This window comes from Psammomys obesus, unplaced genomic scaffold, assembly GCF_907164565.1.
Source record: "Psammomys obesus unplaced genomic scaffold, mPsaObe1.curated_primary_1811, whole genome shotgun sequence".
In the NCBI taxonomy this organism is placed as follows: domain Eukaryota; kingdom Metazoa; phylum Chordata; class Mammalia; order Rodentia; family Muridae; genus Psammomys; species Psammomys obesus.
In genome coordinates this window covers 1,517,957-1,533,373 of record NW_026596430.1, presented here as the reverse complement: position 1 = coordinate 1,533,373, position 15,417 = coordinate 1,517,957, and the positions used below count along the sequence as shown (strand labels likewise).

The 15,417-nt window shown below is 40.1% G+C and overlaps 1 protein-coding gene across 1 annotated transcript; it reads left to right on the top strand.

Annotated features, from left to right (window-relative positions):
• The first annotated feature begins 1,276 nt into the window (after window positions 1-1,276).
• Window positions 1,277-12,711, top strand: Ghitm (growth hormone inducible transmembrane protein). The gene is made up of 9 exons (XM_055597828.1): window positions 1,277-1,389; window positions 2,777-2,947; window positions 3,300-3,399; window positions 5,209-5,320; window positions 5,871-6,012; window positions 8,884-8,992; window positions 10,716-10,904; window positions 11,137-11,308; window positions 12,366-12,711. The coding sequence occupies exons 2-9, from the start codon at window positions 2,816-2,818 to the stop codon at window positions 12,448-12,450; spliced, it is 1,041 nt and encodes a 346-aa protein (XP_055453803.1). The 5' UTR covers window positions 1,277-1,389; window positions 2,777-2,815; the 3' UTR covers window positions 12,451-12,711.
• Window positions 12,712-15,417: the final 2,706 nt, after the last annotated feature.

The following is a 15,417-nucleotide window of genomic DNA, read 5'->3' as shown; positions in this document are numbered from 1 at the left end:
AGAAAGAAAGAAAGAAAGAAAGAAAGAAAGAAAGAAAGAAAGAAAGAAAGAGTAAAGAAAGAACATAAAAGAAGCTCTTATGGTAATCAATTACCTCCCCACTGCAGCATCTCAGCAGCCTTCACAAAAAACCCATGATAGAGAGAGAGTGGTCTGTAAGCATTCTCCTTCTGTTACTCAAGTATAGCCCGAAGCTTGAAAACAAACAAAAACTAAAACATCACAAAACAACAACCAAAAAAAAAAAAATTTTTTTTTTCAGAAATGAAACCCTCGAGATTTCACCAACCATGAACAGCACACTCAAGAAACAGGCTGGTTCTGATCGAAAATTGCCACATTCGACAAGAATGTTTTTACGACAATCAGAAAGGTGTGGTTTTCAATTGTGACACTTCACCCCACTCCTCCAAGGTCTCACTTTTTAACTCTGGCAGCACTGAAACTGTGTAGACCATTGGCATTATCTTCTTATCTACCGTATAAAAATTCACAAATTTAAGACTTAGTTTTCAGTACATATAAAAAAATTATCATAGTCATAAAAATTTTGTATTAATACATTTACATCTAGTTCATGTAGCTTAACAGCAAAAGTACTGAAAACGTTTACACAGAACTTTTCATCCCATAGATACCAAAGGTTTGGTCCCGGCCTTATAATTAACTCGAGGTAAATGAACACATGCAAACTCACTAAGCCAGTCTCAAATCCTTTAAAATTCACGTAATGTAAAAAGGAAAATAATAAATATGTACTTATCACTTAACTCAGGACACTCTGCCTAGCCACAGCCCCAAGGAAGAAAAGAGTGATAAAAAATTAAGCAATTAACAAAAAAGTTTGACCAAGTTATACCTCTTAGTGCCAGCCACCGCGACTATACAATTAACCCGAGCTAACTACTCAGCGTGAAACATGTTTTATGACTCTTAAATAGAATTAAAATCCAACTTAAATGTGAAAATTTATTGTTAAACCTAAATCCAATAACGAAAGTAACTCTAGGGTAGCCTTGGACCTGCCTCTGCCTCCTAAGGGTTGGGATTTAAGGTCCGCGTCACCGCGCCGGTCCATCCCAATTCCGTTTTCCGCTGCCTGGAGCTAAAATGCCGGAGGCGGCTTCGCAGCCCACATCCAAAATGGACGCTGACTGTGACGTTTCCGACCACTGGGCCCGTCTCCAACCCAAGGCCCGCCTCCCGCCCTGCGCCGGCGCTTCCGCCAGAGGCCCGCTCTGATTGGCTGTTTGTACTGTTTACCTCTTGTCCGGATATTGCGTGACGCGGAGAGCCGCGGGGTTGCGGAGGAGCGGGCAGAGGGAGGTCGTGCGCTCGCAGTTCGGCTGGCCCGGAAGGGAGCCCGCGGAGGTGGTGGCCGGAGCTGAGGTACTGCCCCGCGGAACCCGGGGATCGCGGTCCTCACGGCGGGCGTCGTCACGGCGCGGGGTCTGGCCGGGCTCGCCCCGGGCGGGGAGATGCTGAGTCAGCTCCCCGGAGACCTGCGCGGCCGCCCCAGCGGACGGGGTGAGGGTACCGTGGGGCGGCGCGGGGACGCGGAGGCTGCGGCCTAGCGGCGAGAGGAAAGGACCAGGCATCCTGACGGCCGTGCTCGAGGACGGGGCGAAGGCAGTTCGCCAAACCTAGCCCACAGGAGCACGTTTCAGGGGTCCAGATCCCGCACTTGCTCCTGCGCTGTTACACGACCGAAGGCCACTTAGGTCTCTGTCCCGGGCAGGAAGCCGATGCGACGGGCTGAGATGATGTAATAGCATGAAAGTAGCAGGAGGGCTCGCGGTGATTTCCCCAAGGTCAGGTTCCTGGAGTTTGTGTGCACGCCATAGTTGCTACGGAATGATCCTCGGGCTTTTAAAAGAGGTTCTTAACTGTGGAGGTGTTGGTTAAAACTTCTTTCTCCTTACATTCTTGAAGTTTAAAAGAAATCTTGGGCGGTTTTCAGAGTTCCACAGCATTGCCATCAGAACACTGTTTTGGTCCCATTTTCTTGTGTTGACAAGTAAGGAAAGAGACGCGGAAGGATAGTCACTTGCCTAAGATTCATCACAACTCTTTGGCTAGAAATGTGCTTGTAGTATTACAGAAAGACGTTCACGTAACCATTTATCTAGTGTGGAGCTGAGGAGACAATTCAGTTTTAGAATATTGTGGAAGGAGGTGTGGTTGAGGACAACGGAAGGAGTCTTTTAACAGTAGGGAAACCTGGCTGGGCAATTACGTTTGTTCTGATCGAATGTCTAGTAATGGAATAAATTAATTTGAATGTGTCTGTCATATCTTAAAGGGAAGTAATATTCGACTTATTTAGTAGACATTTACATGGCTGGCTTTTGTTGATGTCTTTTATCTTTTAGTGTTGTACAGTGGCCTCAAAAGGTTATTCGTCTTTTCTTTGGATGATGTTTTTCCTGTGCCGACGTTACACAGATTCTTTTACTCATTGAATGATGGTATAAAGCTCAGGCAAAGCTATGATTGTAAAATCTGTCTAAACATAATTGTGTTAACGAGATAACGTTCATTCTCTATTACATATATGTGGCCAAACTGTAATTTATATCATTGGGTGACCCATCCCAAACAAGATTTCATGAGTTAGGAGAGACAAGAGGAGGATTCAACATTAAAAATTTAATAAGGTCGCTGTTCTGATTTTTTGTTCCTACTGAAACTTAGTTTCTCCCATTCTTTGGCTTCTCTTCTTCTCTTCTGTTCCCTTCTTAATTAAATTTTTTTTTCCCTCTACCTTTCTACCTAGCATTTCAGATCTGCTTAGTAAACCGGTATATCACCTACCATGCTGGCTGCAAGGCTTGTGTGTCTCCGGACACTACCTTCCAGGGTTCTCCAGCCCACTTTCATCACCAAGGCCCCTCCACTTGTGAAGAATTCCATCACCAAGAACCAATGGCTCTTAACACCCAGCAGGGTAATGAATGCTTTTTCACTATGGCTTTCCACCCCATCCAGGTTCTTTGTTTTAGGGTTTGTTTGTTTTTAGTTGGTTGGTGTCATTCTGAGTTTAGTAGCTTACTCTTTAGTGACTAACTGTAACAGTGATTTACTAAAGCAACAGTAAGGGTTCCAGTGAGCCTTCTCCCTGTTGATTCACATCATTCCAATCCCTCCTTATCACAAATGAAAGAAAGGTCCTACAGCTTACCTTCATGTAATATTTTAGGTAGCTTTTATACTGATACTGCGTTAGAGTAAAAAGCTCCTCTTTTATTGACATGCTGTTGGTCTGTAATATGTCTTTTTTTTTTTTTTTTTAATGTCAGGAATATGCTACCAAGACAAGAATTAGGACCTACCGTGGGAAAACTGGCCAAGAACTGAAAGATGCAGCTTTGGAACCATCAATGGAAAAAATCTTTAAAAGTAGGTAGACATTCAGTATTTAATGTGAAGCCTGTAGTTGTGTCTAAGAAGTCCATGAACAACTTGAACAACTGCCTAAAAATATATTAAAATATGTATGTGTGTATTTTCTCCAAGAAAGGTCACACTTATATTCTCAGGGACCTGATAACCCAAAAAAGATTGATGCTCTGCATTGGAGTATATGGCTCCTAATTATAGTAGCGTTTATTGTTTTTAGGAAACCAAATTATTCTCATACTATTTTCTAAAGTGGTAGAGCCTATTCAGGAAGTTTAAGTTATTTAGAATCTTCATTGAAGCATTTGTTTGTGAAGTTAAAAATAAGTTACTAAAACATGTTAGTAAAAGCTTAACCATCCAAAAAGAATCCATGAGCACTGTCTTTTTTTAAGTTGCTACTCATTCATGTACGTTGTTTGTTTGAGTATCTGCCAGGTGCAGATACCAGAAGAAGACATCTGATCCCCTGAACTCAAGTTATAGGTGATTATGTGCCACCTGAAGTGAGTGCTGGGAACTGAACTCCAGTCTTCTGAAAGAGTAGCAAAGGACCCGTAACCACAGAGCAGTAGTTCAGTCCTTAAAGAAGTCATTTTTATTGTACTTTGTATATTAACTTTGAAGATTGTAAAACCAGATTGTTAATCTTCCCTAAACTGTTTAAACAACAGCACTGCTACTTAATAGTCTTGGAGATGTCACTATTGTAGCTAAGGCAATCCCTAATCAGTATCTTGCAGGAAATTCCTTTCTTCTCTCTCCCTCCCTCCCTCCCTCCCTCCCTGTCTCCTCACTCCCTTTCTCTCTCTCTCTCTTCTTTTTTTTTTTTTACAACGGATTTTGTGTGTAGCCTTGGCTCTCCTGGAACTCCCTCTGTAGGCCAGGCTGGCCTTGAACTCACAGAGATCTGCCTGCCTCTGCCTCCCTGAGTGCAGAGGATTAAACGCATGTGCCATCACCGCCCACCTGGCGTTTCTTTTTGATTAGAGGCTTGACCACAGAAGAAATAATGATTTTTTTAATTACATTTTTAAAATTTTTTTTAAGATTTTATTTTATGTATATGAGTGCTCTATCTCCATGTATGCCTGCATGCTAGAAGAAGGCATCCTATCTCAGTGTAGATGGTTGTGAGCCACCATGTGGTTGTTTGGACTTGAACGCAGAACCTCAGGAAGAGCAGAGTGTTCTTAACTACCAAGCCACCTCTCCAGCCCCTTTAGTGAACAAATTTAAGTTAAAGGGAGTAAGATGTTCTTTATGAACACCTGCCTCAGAGTTGATAAATTTTTAGTATTCTAAAGCAAGAACATCTGTCCCTTTGTTGACTACAGAAACATGAATAGCATTTTTCTTTGTTTTTCTAGAGTCACATAAAGTTTCACTTGGGTTAGTACACAAGGCATGGTATACAGTGACTGATAACCATTTCTCTCTCAGCTTTCCTTTATTTTTTAAATGTTTATTTTATCTAAGACATGTTCTTGCTATAAAGACCCAGCTGCCTGTCTCAGATTCATGATCTTTGGCCTCAGTCTCCCAAGTGCTTTAACAGTTGTGTGGACCTCTACACTAAAATGTTCCGCTATTCTTTGTCATGATACTTGTGGTACCTGTACATTTGATTCTGGAGTACATTTCTTTCTGGTCTCCTAATGTTGAGAAGTATCTGTGTCCCCCTTGTGACTACTGTGAAGAAATAGTTGTGATTTCATTCCACTCCTGAACATTTTGAATCATTACCCGCGCACTTTACTTTAGTTTGAATATGTTGATCTTTGCCTGTGTTTGGTGCTGTTTTTGCAGTTGATCAGATGGGAAGGTGGTTTGTTGCTGGAGGAGCAGCTGTTGGTCTTGGAGCGCTGTGCTACTATGGCTTGGGAATGTCTAATGAGATTGGAGCTATCGAAAAGGCTGTGTAAGTAAAGTGTCCCCAAACAACCAAAATTCTTTCTTCAAGTAAGGTTCCTGTTTTCTTCCCATTAGTCTCTAGTTACTTTTGGAATGCCTTGTCTGGTCCTCATTTGTAAATATTCATGAATGTATAAAGTTTCTTCTGTTCATTTGTCATAGATTTATTCAAGCCTAAATAAGCATCTTTTACCAAGTTTATGTATTCAGACAAGGAGAAAAAAAAAATTTTATGTATATCAATTATATGGCTTATGTCATTTAATCGTCAACAGCTCTAAGATGTGCATACCTGTTTCCATCATAGCCAGGCATGGTAGTGCACACCTTTAATCCCAGCAGGCCAACCTGGTCTCTAGAGTGAGTTCCAGGACAGGCAGGGCTACAGAGAGAAACCTTTTCTCGAAAAACCAAAAACATAAAATAATAATTATTTCCATCTTAAATAAAATTGAGATCATTAAAGTGATTATCCCAGAGTCTTTTGTATCTAATGAATAATTTTTCAGAATTTACACCCATAGTTCTATAAGCTAACCTTGTCGTATTTTTTACAGAATTTGGCCTCAGTATGTGAAGGATAGAATTCATTCTACTTACATGTACTTAGCAGGGAGTATTGGTTTAACAGCTTTGTCTGCCTTGGCAGTAGCCAGAACACCTGCTCTCATGAACTTCATGATGAGAGGCTCTTGGGTGGTAAGTTAGATACTTGCTAGTTTTGTGGGGAAGGCGGTGCTGGGTGTTGGGTTGTTTTTGGTGTTTGGTTTTGGTTGCTTCGTGTGTTCGTGTGTGTGTGTGTGTAAAGATGAAAGATTTCCTGAAGTAGGGTCATTAATATATTTTAGTGGTAAAGAACTTGCCTAGGATGTGTGGAATGTTCAGTTCTTGATACAGGGAAGAGAAAAAAGATTTGCTAAAATAGATTATGGGAAAGAGAGAGGACATTAAATGGAAGAATATTCTATCACTTATTGTTAAATATATGTCTTAATAGGATGAAAGGAGTTGGAAACTGAGCTTAGGATCATCCTTGTCTAGCTGCAGCTAGCAAACAACTTCTGTTTTGTACCCACTGGCTAAAAAATAACCTCTAACCCACCTTGCAGGTCAGTGTGACATTCCTGTCCTCAAATCCCAAGCTTTCTGCACTGTTACAGGACATTAGTTAATATAGTGCCGCTGCTGCTTACTCCTGAACTACAAGGCACTTGGTTAAGTGAATGTTTCTTAAAGGTTTTGCTGGTTTGCCAGCTACCATTGTGTGATTTCAGCTATGGGTTCTGCTCCTGCTCTGTGGCAGAGGAGATCCAGAGTTCACTGTATAGGATGTTTAGTGAAAAAATAGAAAATTGAAAGTGAAATAGAAAGTCAGTGAAAGACCCTGTGTGGGACCATCAAGGGCAGTTCTGTGGAGCAGACTTTGTAGCATGTTTTGTTTTAGAAGAGGACAAGGTCAGCACAGTCTGACTAAACAGCTGAGCAGAGGTGAAGAGCTGGGAAGGCCTAATGTGACAAGCAGTTTACGGTCCCATTTGAGGGAAATTTCAAGTGTTTGAGAGGACATGGTTAGAAAGGTATCTTTTATTTCTAAGCAGAGGCGAAGTACCTAAACAGTGACTACTGTAGAGACTGGGGTGGCAGGCAGAAAATGTGATTCTGTTTGAGTGTTAAGAACTAATGTGGGAGAGACACAAAGTGGGTACATCAGCTGTGCCTCTTGAGTTTCAAAATGACTGATTAGAGCATGAACTATGATGAGTATGAGACTGGGCAAGTAAAGAGGTAGAAATTAACACGACTGTTTCCTGCAAGTGAGGAACCCAGAACTCTTAAGTTTAGACTCCATGGTTACTATGTTTTGCATTCAAAGAGGAGAACCATTATGATAATGTGGCCATTGCATAGTCTAAGCACTATGCCCACCAAGAAGAGAACCACTATGATAATAGCCATTTGAACTCTTACATAGTCTAAAGACGATGGCCATCAGATCTGATTCTGCTAGCGTAGGGGTTTGTGAAGGCAAAGAATAAGTGAAGGTGAGTTTTCACTAGGAAAAGTCAGTTCGAATCAAGGCAAATAATTTAAAATCTCAACATAATAAGCATAACAGTAGTCTGTAAGATTAAAATGTATATAAAAATAGAATACCAAAGACTACAAGGACCCAGACAGTGGTGTTGCGTGCAAGGAAAGGAAACTTTGATGTGAGGCCATAATCACTGCAGCGAAATGCCATTCTCAGCTACTAAGAATAGCTTCCAAAATAGAGTTGATAGAGCTAGGTAGATGGTACAGAATAAAAAGAGTGGAGTGTTTTTGGAGCTAAGATAGATAGGAAGGCATAGTTTCTCTTGAATTGGGGGTATTGTGGGAAGGAAACTTGATTGCTTCTAGTCAGAGGCTAGGACACTTGCGAGAGTCCAATGTGGTCATTACCCTGGGAAGAGGGGAAGGGGAAAAGAGAAGGGAACCAGGTACAGCAGCCAGGACGCCCAACGTACAAAGAGAGGGTGGGTAATCAAAATGTCCGGATTGTATAGGGAAGAGCAAGTCCCCTGGGCTGGAGAGTTCAGGATAGAGGGTAGGGTACGCCAGCCTGGAGGGCCCTGTAACTGAGGGATGCAGGGAGACTGGCAGCACGGTCTGCTTTGATATGTTAAATAGGCACCTTAGCCATCTTCCCAGGTTTGAAACCTAGTATCTCTCAAGTGCATTTGGAACAGGAGAGGTGTTTGGCAAACTGCTTGCTAGAAAAACTTCTGAAATAAGTTTATTAAGTAAGTCTTATTAAGTCAGAAAGTAGGAAAGGTAAGTCAGATAGTATGAAAGGTATGTGAATGTGTCTGTATTTAAGATATAGACGCACATGCTATTTGCATGTGGAGGTCAGAGGACAACTTTATGGAATTGGTTCTCTCCTTCCTACTTATATGTGGATTCTGAAGATGGAGCTCAGGTTCTCAGGTTTGCATTTGACCCATTTCACTGGCCTGCCACGATGTTTTTTTGTTTCTTGGTTTGCTTTCTCTCTCTCTCTCAGTTTTGGTTTCATTTGTTTGTTTGAGACAGTGTCTTTCAACCTTGACTGTTCTAAAACTCAGTTTTTAGCAAGGCTGGCCTTGGTTTTCCCTCTATCTGGACCTGGCTGCCCCAGAATGTAGTGTGTAGACCAGGCAGGTCTTGAATTTAGAGGTCCGTCTGCCTTGCAAGTGCTGGAAATAAAGGTGTGCACCATCAGGCATTCTCAGGGCAAGTGGGCACAACTAAAGAAGCATGAAATTTTGGAGCGCTTATTCAATCCTGCCAGTTCAGTATTACTAAACTGTAGAACGTGGAAAGGTAAAATGCAAAACGTGGGCTCTTAAGTCAGGTTGAAAATTATGTCTGTGGCAGCAGAGGGCACTCTTGCTAATGTAGTCAATAATGTAGAAATGAATTTGAAGTAGAAACCCAAGTATAATGGAGAAAGACAGGATTCGGTTTATTTTTCTTCTAAGTGATTAACTGTATTTGAGTCTGTGGGCTTCTCCTTTAAGGATCTGTTTCTCTTAATGTGTCTTCCAGACAATTGGTGCAACCTTTGCAGCCATGATTGGAGCTGGTTTGCTGGTACATTCCATACCGTATGAAGAGAACCCAGGCCCAAAGCATCTGGCTTGGATGCTGCATTCTGGTATGGCTATTAAAATGTCTTGAACATTATTCACTCCCATGTTATTTATTTGGTTAATTTTATTTTTGTTCAGTTTTGAGACAGAGTTTTAATATGTATGCCATACTGTCCAACAGTCTTCCTCCTTCAGTTTCTTGCCATCTCTGACTTTTAAATACTGGCCTCTTTGAGTAGCCCTTCGGTTGGCAATAATGATTCATGAACCTCATTTTTGGAAAACACAATTTCTTTCTTGGTTTTTGTTTTGTTTTTGTTTTTTTGTTTTGCTTTTGTTTTTTGGGTTTTTTTTTTTATTTGTTTTGGTTTTTTGTTATTTTTCGGGACAGGATTTCTCTGAGGAGCCCAGGCTGGCCTTAAACTCAGAGATCTGCCAGCTCCTCCTGGGATTACAGGCATATGCCACTGTGCCCAGTTGGAAAACATAGTTTCATACACTTATTGTTGGTGCATCATTGCGAGACTTTTGCTTTAAAGGTATTGGTATTAAAGGTTGGTATTTAGATAGCTTAATATGGTGATGGTGTAAGATAAATTATATATAAGAAAAGAGCTGAGAGGCTAGCAAGATGTCTCAGCAGATAAGGTTTGCTACACAAGTGTGGCAATCTGTCTTCAATACCCAGCATACCCACATAAAGATAGAGCAGAACTAGCTTTACGGAGTTGTTCTCTGGTCTCCATGGCATAGTATGTGTACCCGATCCCCAACCTCCATCCCACACACATGCTTATACAATAGTAATTTAAAACAAGAGCAGGGTCTCATGAAACAGGCCTGTAATCATACCTATTCATGAGGCTAAATCAGAGAAATTACAGACCACCTCAGAAATGTAGTGAGACCCTCTCTCAAAAGACAGCAGCAGACCATGTAGCTCAGTGTTTATTACACTTGCTGCACAAAGTCCTGGCTTGCTCCCCAGCATCGTGAAAAGGAAGCAACATACATTATTTCTCTGTTGACATAATTTCGTGTCCTGGAATCTTCCAGTTGGAGGGCTTGCATTGATGTTTGGTGATTGTCAGTAACATGCCACTGAAGTATTTCTCTGTTGTTTTGTTTATTTAAGACAGGGTCTCACTATTGCAGCTCTGGCTGTCCTGGAACTCACTATGTAGACCAGATTGGCCTCCAGGTTAAAAGAGATCTGCCTCCCTCTGCCTTCCAAGAGCTGGGATTAAAGGCATGTGCCGCTATGCCTAACTCCCCTATCATTTTTAAGGAAGGCTTTTGTAAATCCTGACGAGGTTTTTTTACTATAGGCTGAAATGAGACTGTGCTCCTCATTAGGTGAGGCAAATCCAGTGTCTGCATAGGAAACCTCTACGTTTCTGAGTTCTGTCACACACTTCTCTTTCAGTTTTTTTCTTTGGGGCAGCAGTTGGTTTGACCTTCTAGTATCAGCTTTGTCTGAGTTCTGTCTTCAGTAATTGTGAAATCTAGTAGTGGCCTCAGATTGAAATAGTGGCCTACATAGACTTTCACAAAATTACTAAAAATGCAGGCTGCTATTTGCATTTGATTTGTGGCCCCATGTTGATGTGGTAGAGAATATGTATAGCCACAGATACTGATTGTATAATTTGGAAGGTAGGGTAGAACTGCCTAAATGTAAAATTTACTTACATTGCTTAGCATAAAGTACACCATCACAGTGACATTTTCTTTTTCATGGTCATTTAGTAGATATTTAATAAGGCCTCGATTGTTCTCTCTCCCCAGGTGTGATGGGTGCAGTGGTGGCTCCTCTGACAATCTTAGGGGGGCCTCTTCTTCTGAGAGCTGCATGGTACACCGCTGGAATTGTGGGAGGCCTCTCTACTGTGGCCATGTGTGCACCCAGTGAGAAGTTCCTGAACATGGGAGCACCCCTGGGAGTGGGCCTGGGTCTTGTTTTTGTGTCTTCACTGGGTAAGCTGCTGTGCTTTGAAAAGTTTAGGTACCCTGAAGCATTGAGGTTTATTTTTAAAAGTTATTTAAAAGATAAGCTAGTTTGATTGGTTTTTGCTTATTTGACATCATAAAATCTAGACTTATAGTTTAACTAGTCTGTTTATTAAATAATTCTGAAATGATTGAGCTGACTTGGAAATGGCTCTCATGTTCTTTTTTTTTTTTTTTTTTTTTTTTTTTCTTGTTTCAGGGTCTATGTTTCTTCCCCCTACCTCGGTAGCTGGTGCCACTCTGTACTCAGTGGCAATGTATGGTGGATTAGTTCTTTTCAGCATGTTCCTTCTGTATGATACACAGAAAATAATCAAGCGTGCAGAAGTAACACCAATGTATGGAGTTCATAAGTATGATCCCATCAATTCGTAAGTAATCCTTAACTGTTACTACTGTGTTACATGGGTATGGCTGCTTTGTTATGTGTGTTTGTTTCACAGGGTACTACCATAACAAAGTAGCTTAAGATAAGTGGCTTAAAATTTATTCTCTTTAGTTCCTGAGGCCAGAATACTAAATCAGCAAGGTAGGGGACTTTGAAGGCTCTGAGTGAGAATCTTGTCCCTCAGCTGCTTATCACTGCTGGTAATAAGGCCATCATATATACTCTAGTCCAGTATGACCTCATTCTAACTTACATCATAATCATATCTTTGAAAACCATATTTCCAAATAAGGGCACACAAGACCAGTACTGGGACTTCCAGCAGGTCAAATTTTACTACTTGTGATAGAGTATCATCTGCGCTCTCTGCTTAGAAAACTGATTGCAATGCAATTGAGTATAGCATTTAGGTATCAGTTGTCAGTACCTCTTGTTGGGATGCACATAATAACTAGAATGTTTAAAGAGGGAAAACCAGTTCCAAAAACACTTTTCCTTGTGTTTATTTTAGAGACAGACACTTAACTTTAGTTAGCATTCAGTAATACAGTGTTCTTTCTCTTCCTAGATAATGCCTAGACTTTCGGGGTGTCTCTCACATTTTTAGTTATGCTTTCCTTGACCTAAAAATAAAATAATGTAATAGTTTGGTATAACACTTGTAGTTTTGTAGCAACTTTCTTAAAGGACATAAAGTGAGTATATTTTATTTGAAAATGCCAGACTGTGTCTTGCAAGTTTTTAAAGGTGTGTTTCTTTGATTTGTTTTGGTTATTTATTGTCTGACACCCAGGTTTGGTACTCATAGCAGGATGTCAAATGCTAGGTAATCTTTTTAAAAATTGTGTTCCGCATTTAAAAACTGGTTCTACCAGAAGGAAAACTGAGCGTTACCTAATTTAGGACTCCCAGCTAACATTTTAAACATTGTATTTTTAATTTCCATTTAATAACACTAAGAATAATGAGTATTGTTTTTCCCTTTCTTGTACTAAGAACTAGATTGTCATTAGAATCACATCTATAATTCTCTTTTTTAGGATGTTGAGCATCTACATGGATACATTAAATATATTTATGCGAGTTGCAACTATGCTAGCAACTGGAAGCAACAGAAAGAAATGAAGTGACCACTTGTGGTGTCTCTGCTCACTGATGTCTTGCTTGTTTAATAGAAGCAGATAGTCATTACCATTTACATCATCAGAACTCCTTGAGGTTTAGGCGATAACCTGTCACTGTGTTTAAAATGTTCAGTAATGTGACCCTTCAGGCCTGCTTTTTCTTTTAGAGAATAAACTCAGTACATGTCTTTCAGATACGCACATACATTTTCATCTGCCATGCTTGAGTAAGTTAAAATGCTTTAATAAATGTGTGAACTGATTGGTGTTATGAATTTCAGGTATTTTAGCAAATGTGTGTGTGTCATTTTGGGGAGTTTGCAGAGTATTTAAGTGATTTAAGAATATTTAAGTGTCATACATAAAGGACAGAGGTTTTGGTATAGAGATTAGAGAGAAATAGAAAGTCACCTACAGTCATATTTTGAATGCTTAGGACAGCACTGATTGTGGTCAGCCAATGGGAAACATCTGAGATGTGAAAACAAGTGAACACTGTATATGGTATTAGTGAAAACACGTTTTCTTTGCTTTTAATAGCCTTTGTGTTAACTACCCATTGTAAGGTTAGTTCAGAGAGTTAATCATACCTAGATTCCCTGTGGAATTACATGTGTGTGAGTTTTACTTAAGTCTTTTAAAACAAGCCAGGCAGTGGTGAGTTATGCCTTTAACCCCAGCACTGCAGAGGCAGAGGCAGGTGTATCTTTGGGAGTTCAAGGCCAAACTGGTCTACAGAAGTGAGTTCCAGGACAGCTAGGTCTACACCAAAAACCCTGTCTCTACGAAACAAAATTATACTCAATATAACATCCAAAGCATAAGATTTCCTTGTTTTCAAATATATGGTGTATTGGTATTTTCTTAGTGTCTTAGTGAAAGTATGTGTGCTTTGCTCATCATAGCTTTGACAGCTGTCAGAAGAGCCTCTTTATGACTTATGCTAAGATTAGGATCAGTTTTTCTTCTAAAACTGTTTTACTTCCTACATTCCCTCTCAGGTTAAGCATGAACAAATACAGCAAACTAAGTTGACCGAGGGAAATTTTTGAATGAAAATTGTAATGGGGAGATGCTTCATTAGTCCCCTTTCAAAATGTCCTGTGCACACCGTTGCACAGCTTCCTTGTGACATTTGTAAGCTCTTGATACAGTTCAGTTATTTGGGGTGAGGGGTTCTTCAGTGAAGTTTATGAATATTTACACAGTTCTATTTTAAAGAAATATTTATTATAGTAATTCATAAATAACTTTTAATCATTTTAAAGTACACAGAATGCTTATATCTGAAATAAAAGTTTCAGCCAGATGGTGATTGCTGTTGTTTTTATCCCTAAAACATTCATCTCATTGGAGTCTTGGGGTAAGAAAGTAAGTTGGGTTTTTGCTGTGCAGTATATTACTGCAGTGTGGTAAGACAAGAACAACGTAGGCCAAGAGGAGTGAAGTCTGAGAATGGCTTGGAGAGGAGCAACCCAGAGGGAAAGCATGTACAAGTATTTATGTGGGTACTGGATGGGAAACAACCCAGATAGGAATGATTAAAGCAAATGACGATGTGGAGCTGAAAGGTAACAAGGTAGCTTAGGGGGTAATATCTACCCAGCCCTAGGTGAAATAAGGCTTATTTAGAATTCTGTCAGGTGTCTGTGTCATTTTTTTATACGCTAGCGGGTTATAATAACCACTGTAATAATTAAAGGCTTTTAGTAATAAACATTTTTGGCCATATTTATATTTTGGGGAGACCTGTGGCTAGATGGCCTACCCCCATTTGGATTTTGACTGACATCTTATGATCCTTAACAATTACCTAACCTCCCACACATAGTATTCTCATCTAGAAAATGGAGACAACATCCACCTGTGGGGATAAGGATAAACACATATGGCTGGTTATTCTGTGGGTTTTAGCTGTTGCTGTTGGATTTATTTTTCTTTCTTGAAGTAAAAAATCTAGTCTTTATTTTAGTCTCCATGAAGTTTCATTGTCAAGTTGAAATCTTAAAGGGCCTATTGTTTTCAGTCGCAGTTCAAAACCCAACATTTAATCTTTCATTTCCATATACTTAAAAAATGAGTAATTTCAACAGCGATGTTGAATAGAAATTGATGAGAGTTCTTTTACATGTGTGATTACATACATCTCATGGTATCATGTGGACATGTGACAATCTGGAGACAACTTGAAGAGTTCTGTCCCCTTGCCCTGTGGGTCTCAAGGTTTCAGCTCAAATCATTGAGCTGAGTAGCAAGCACCTTTTACCCATTAAGCCATTTTGTCTGCTGAGGGCCATCTTATTTCAACAGTAGTATTTTATAATGTTTAGCTTCATTGCTGAGACAATAAAGACTGTAAAGTGAGTTATATAAAATGTGATTAGCTGGGTATTGGTTCTGAAATGATAATGGAAAAACCTGTTCTTGGATCTTGATAACATATCCTGGGTATTTGGGTGAGTAGGTATTTTCCTCACAGAAGAGAGTTAACATACAAAATAATAGTTTTTAGGTAAAAATGACCTGAAATCTTAAGGTGTAACAAACAAATGGTTTAAAAATCACAAGGTTTTTGGTTTTTTAATTTATTTGGCCAGGCTTGGAGGCATGCAAATGCAAAAGTGGTATATACATTCAGTTCCAGGCAATGGCAAGCACATTTGTCTATTCTGTACTTGGGGATTTCTTTTGTTTGTTTAGTCTTTGAAAGTTTTATACATTTGTCATGATTATCCACTCATTCCCCCTGGTGCCTCACAGCCTATGTGCTCTCGCTCTCTCCCTCTCCCTTTTTTACTTATTAATAACCCGGAATTCAGTTGGTGCTGCACATACGTACATGGTTCTGTGGCCATCCAAAGAGGCACATGAGTAACAACAGCCAGCATGGCCCTGGTGGAGAATGACTGTCCCTCAGTTGCCATCAACTACCAACAACTAGGAGGGTAGAACCCCATGTCCCTCTTAG